This window comes from Dipodomys ordii, unplaced genomic scaffold (genome assembly GCF_000151885.1).
Source record: "Dipodomys ordii isolate 6190 unplaced genomic scaffold, Dord_2.0 Scaffold104, whole genome shotgun sequence".
Classification (NCBI taxonomy): domain Eukaryota; kingdom Metazoa; phylum Chordata; class Mammalia; order Rodentia; family Heteromyidae; genus Dipodomys; species Dipodomys ordii.
The window spans coordinates 4,600,881-4,605,504 of NW_012267320.1; the positions used below are offsets into that span (position 1 = coordinate 4,600,881).

General features: G+C 51.1%; 1 protein-coding gene across 4 annotated transcripts in view; it reads left to right on the plus strand.

The window, feature by feature from the left end:
* Nucleotides 1–4,390: 4,390 nt before the first annotated feature.
* The window catches only part of Scaf4 (SR-related CTD-associated factor 4), a 56,322-nt gene continuing 56,088 nt past the window's right edge, over nt 4,391–4,624 (plus strand). For all 4 annotated transcript variants that reach the window (XM_013027516.1, XM_013027518.1, XM_013027517.1 and 1 more), the window contains exon 1: nt 4,391–4,449. In XM_013027516.1, the coding sequence (XP_012882970.1) occupies nt 4,420–4,449 (30 nt within the window). In that variant the 5' untranslated portion in view covers nt 4,391–4,419. The remainder of the gene's footprint in view (nt 4,450–4,624) is intronic.

Genomic DNA, 4,624 nt, shown 5'->3' on the forward strand with positions numbered 1-4,624 from the left:
ACCATGTGTCCCAAAGCAGGTAGAAGTGCTGCAGTCTTCAGTGGGCAAAAATGCTGCCAGGACACCTTAACTCTGGCTGATATCACACATTTAAGAACTTATTAGTCTGAGTGCCGGTGGCTCACACCCGTAATCCTAGCTACTCAGGAGGCAGAGATCTGAGGATCACCCTTCAAAGCCAGACTGGACAGGAAAAGTCTTTGAGACTCATCTCCAATTAACCACCAGAAAACTGGAACTGGTGCTGTGGCTCAATTGGTAGAGCACTAGCCTTGAGCTGAAGAGCTCAGGAACAGTGCCCAGGCCCAGAGTTCAAGCCCAATGACCTACCAAAAAAAAAAAGAAAGAAAGAACTTTTTAAAGACCTTTCAAACACTGTCAACACAAAAACTAAAACAAAAACAATCCTTTCTAGCAAAAGAATCTATGTCTAAAGCTATATAACTCAAACACTCAGATCTTTGAGTCAAATTTTAACAGAATGGTGTACAAAATGTATTCCCTTTATGTGTTCATTCCCTATTCAACAATCATTATCAAGTCTCAAAGATGCCATGTTGAAGGTAAACTTACCATCTTTTCTCCAAGCTCATTTGGATTCAGCTCAATACTTAATGCCTCCCTAGTCTGATACACAGGATAAAAAAAAAAATTAGTGTGAATGGGAAAGAAGAAGCCATTCAGTTTTGTGGTCCTTCCACTATTGTCAAAAAGGTTCAGTTAGGGCAAGACACAGTGGATTGAAGGAATGCTGACTTTTTCAGGTAAGAGCAATGCAAGGGAATACACATTAGATAGTAGGATCACAGAAGTATGAGATTGGGTAGGAGGAGTGTAGGAAAACTTTTCAGCACAATTCTTGGCGCAAGTGAAGTGTCAATACATGATTAACAAAAGAAACTGACCTCAACATGGGCCTCCCTACATGGAGGAGCAGGATAGGCTTTTACATGAGAGAGGCCCAGCCATGTCAGTTATCAGATATGTCCAGGATTGTACACTAAGCACTAGGTGTGATCTTGGACAGTGAAAACAATATCCAGAAAAGCCAATGGAGGAGGATAGGGATCTACCAATGTCTATACTTTGTCATAAAATATTAATAGTCCAGTGGATGATAGCTCTTGCAGATACAAATAAATTTAGAAAATCTGATGGTAGTTTAGCTGACAAAAAGGTAATAATATAGATGATTTGTGGACCCGAAAATAAAACTTGAGATCTAATAATCTGATACTCAAATAATTGATCAAGGGTATTTTTTACATCTTAAACAAGTTTAATTTGCTCTTCATCCTGTACTTTTTCATTATCCTCACTTGCCTATAAAATTTTTCCTGCCTTCCTTTCCCTCTGCTATATTCACCATCTAGCCAAGGTGGAGATGAGCTTCTAGATACTGAATCCATCAAAAAAATTCTAATTCTTTAAGAAAAATGTTTTTATTTTAATTGACATAATAATTTATAGGGCATGAGATGAAATTTCAATACTTGAATATCACATGTATTCATATTTATGAATTATGAAAACATTTATTGTATCTTTATGTTGGGAAATACTCAAAATTCTCTACTAGCTACTTTGTAATATACAACTAACTGTTTTCAACCATAATTATCCTGTTGAGATAATTTCCAATCCCTACCTTGCTGGATTTATACCTTCAGTATTGAACAGGTTTTCCTCTACTTTATTATTATTATTATTGTCATGGGGCTTGAACTCTGGGCCTGGGCACGGTCCCTCAGCTCTTCAGCTCAAGGCTAGTGCTCTACCACTTGAGCAACAGCATCACTTTGGGTTTTCTGAGCTGTTTATTAGAGATAAGAGTCTCATGGACTTTCCTGCCCTGGCTGGCTTTGAACTGTGATCCTCAGATCTCAGCTTCCTGAAAGGCTAGGATCACAGGCCTGAGTCACTGGCACCAGGCTTTCCTCTATTTCTTACTCTCAACTTTCCTGTTCTATTTTTTTTCTTTTTTTGTCAGTCATGGGTCTTGAACTCTGGGCCTGGGCACTGTCCCTGAGCTCTTCAGATCAAGGCTAGCACTCTACCACTTGAGCCACAGCGCCACTTGCAGTTTTCTAGTGGTAATTGGAGATGAGTTTCACAGACTTTTCCTGTCCAGGCTGGCTTTGAAGGGTGATCCTCAGATCTCTGCCTCTTGAATAGATAGAATTACAGGTGTTAGGCACCAGCGCCAGGCTCCGGGTTCTTAAATGTCTGCTTCCCTGGTTTTCTTCCCAGTATTAGAAGCAATGCATTAAACACTCCCAGCTTTCCATCTACCTTCTCTTCAGGACACCACACATGTTTACCCAACAGCCTCCCAGACAGACTCACTTATGTGTCCCAGGGGTAGTTCAAATGACATAGGTTACAACTGGAAATCATCTAGCTGTGTATGGACATGACCTTAGGCCCATTAGTTAACTGAATTAAGCCTTACTACCACAACATAAAATGGGAGGGGAGATTCCTAATAGTCACCTGACACACAACTCAAATCTAGAGAGTAAATAACACAGAATTACAGCCCACTGGCACACGGTAAGCGACCTACAGATGTTAACCATTAATCCCTCAAGCCCACCCCTTCCTCATAAATTCCCCGAGTTCACTTATAAACCCACCACTCCTGTCATTCATTGAAGCAGAACCTCAAGCATACTGCTGACACCCTTCTTTCCTGTGCTTCCTCTCTACCTCCTAAGCATCGGCCTATGATTTTCCTCCAGTGCCATCACCTTCAGCCCTCATCATCCTCAGGAGCTAGAGCCATCCTCTCCCTAAACCCATTCTACACAAATCCTTCCAGCAAAAACAAGAGCACTACACCACCCTCGTGCAATTCTTCAACGGCTCCCTACTGGCTTGTGGACAAAATTCAAACTTTGTTAGGGCAAAGGATTCCTTAGGACGTCGCGTGGCTCGATTCTGTGGTTCCTACTCCTTTGAGTTCCAGCTGATCGTCTGCATAGTGCTCTTCAAGCTCCTTCCACCTCCAGCCTGGAGGTCCTCACCTTCCCCTACTTCTTTCAGCCTGGGGAGCCACTGGTTCTGGAAAGCCTTCCCGTTGTGGTATGAGTACTTTGTCTTCTTTGTTCTCTGGGGCATGTCCTGGCCTCACACACGTCTTTATCATACCTGCTCACCTGCCTGATCTCTCTGCTGAATAGAGGTGTCTGCAGGGAGGAAAAAAAATCCTGTTATTCCCATACACCTGACAACGGACACAGTGACGGGGTGTGGGGGGCTGGGGGTAGTACTCAAGGAAAGTGAATCGAGGCAACGCTTCCGCAGAAAAGGAAACGACTTCGATGAGGAAAACCAGCGTCGAGGAGGTGCAAGGCTACTCGGCGGTTTCTTCAGGCCTCTGTGGGTATCCAGCGCCGGGAGAACCTTCTAGTACCGCGTTTGGGCTGGTGCAGAATTAAAGCGTGCCGCGAGGGTGCCGAGCTGCAACAGAAGCGACACGACCTCCCGTCCGCCCTCGTCCGGCGGCGGCCGCCCGGCGGGGAGAGGTAAGATCCTTCGCCCTTTGTTGGGGATGGGGGGAGGGACAGGGCAGCGGCGCGCAGGCGGCCCCGTGCCTGCCTTACCCCCAGCGCAGGTCCTGCCTGGGCACAATGGCACACAGAACGCACCCTAGGCGCCAGGGTCGGGAGGAGGCGCGCGCGTGCCAAAGCTGTCTCAGCGTCTGGCGCCCGGCCCCAGAAGCCCGAGCTCTGGAGCGCCCCCATGGGCGGGCCGGGGGCCCGCGGTAGCCGCCGCCGCGGGCGGGAAAGCGCTCAGCGTTCCGTCGTCGTCACGCGCCAGCGGCCTCGGCGCGCGGCGTGGGCGGGGCTGGGCGGGACGTGGGCGTGTCCAAGCGCGCGAGGGGCGGGGCGGGATAGGGCGGGCGCGCGACGCAGGAAGCGCTTGGAGGCCCGAGCTGTCCCAGGGTGCTCCGCGCGGCGTGGAGTCAGGCCGCTGCCGCCATCCCGCTGGCTAGAGGGGGAGAGAGACGAGAGGGAGAGAGAGGCCCGCCCGCTCGCTCGCTCGCTCGCCGGCCGGACCAGTGCGTGAGGGCGCGGGGGGCCGTGTCAGCGAGACGCAGAGCGCAGCCGCCACCACCAAACGGACATGTTGGAGACCAGCGTCGCTACCGCCGCCGCCGCCTCCTTTTCCTTATCTAGCGAAAGGGACTGAGCAGGGGCCCGCCACCCCTTCGCCTCAGCCCGGCCGCCCGCTCGCCTGCCTGCCTGCCTGCCTCGCCGCCTCGGCCGCAGCCCCCTGCCCGCCGGGCCTCGGCCTCCGCCGCTCGTCGCCCCCGGCGCCTCAGGCCCCGCCGGCTCCTAGCCCCGCTTCGCCGCGGCGCGAGGTCTATGTGACCGGCGGGCCCGAAGCCGCCGCCGCCGCCGCCTCAGTGCGAACATGGACGCCGTCAACGCCTTTAACCAGGAGGTGAGGGGTGTTGAGGGCTCGGGGTGCGGACCTGCGGAGGGGAGCCGGCTGGCTTCTCCCGCCGCCAGGAGTTTAAAGCTTCAGTCGGGGTGGGGACGCTTCCTGCTCGGGTTCTGGGACGGCGGGGCCTGCGCGGAGCGGCCTGTGGGGCTGGGAGAGGTCGCGGCCACCACGG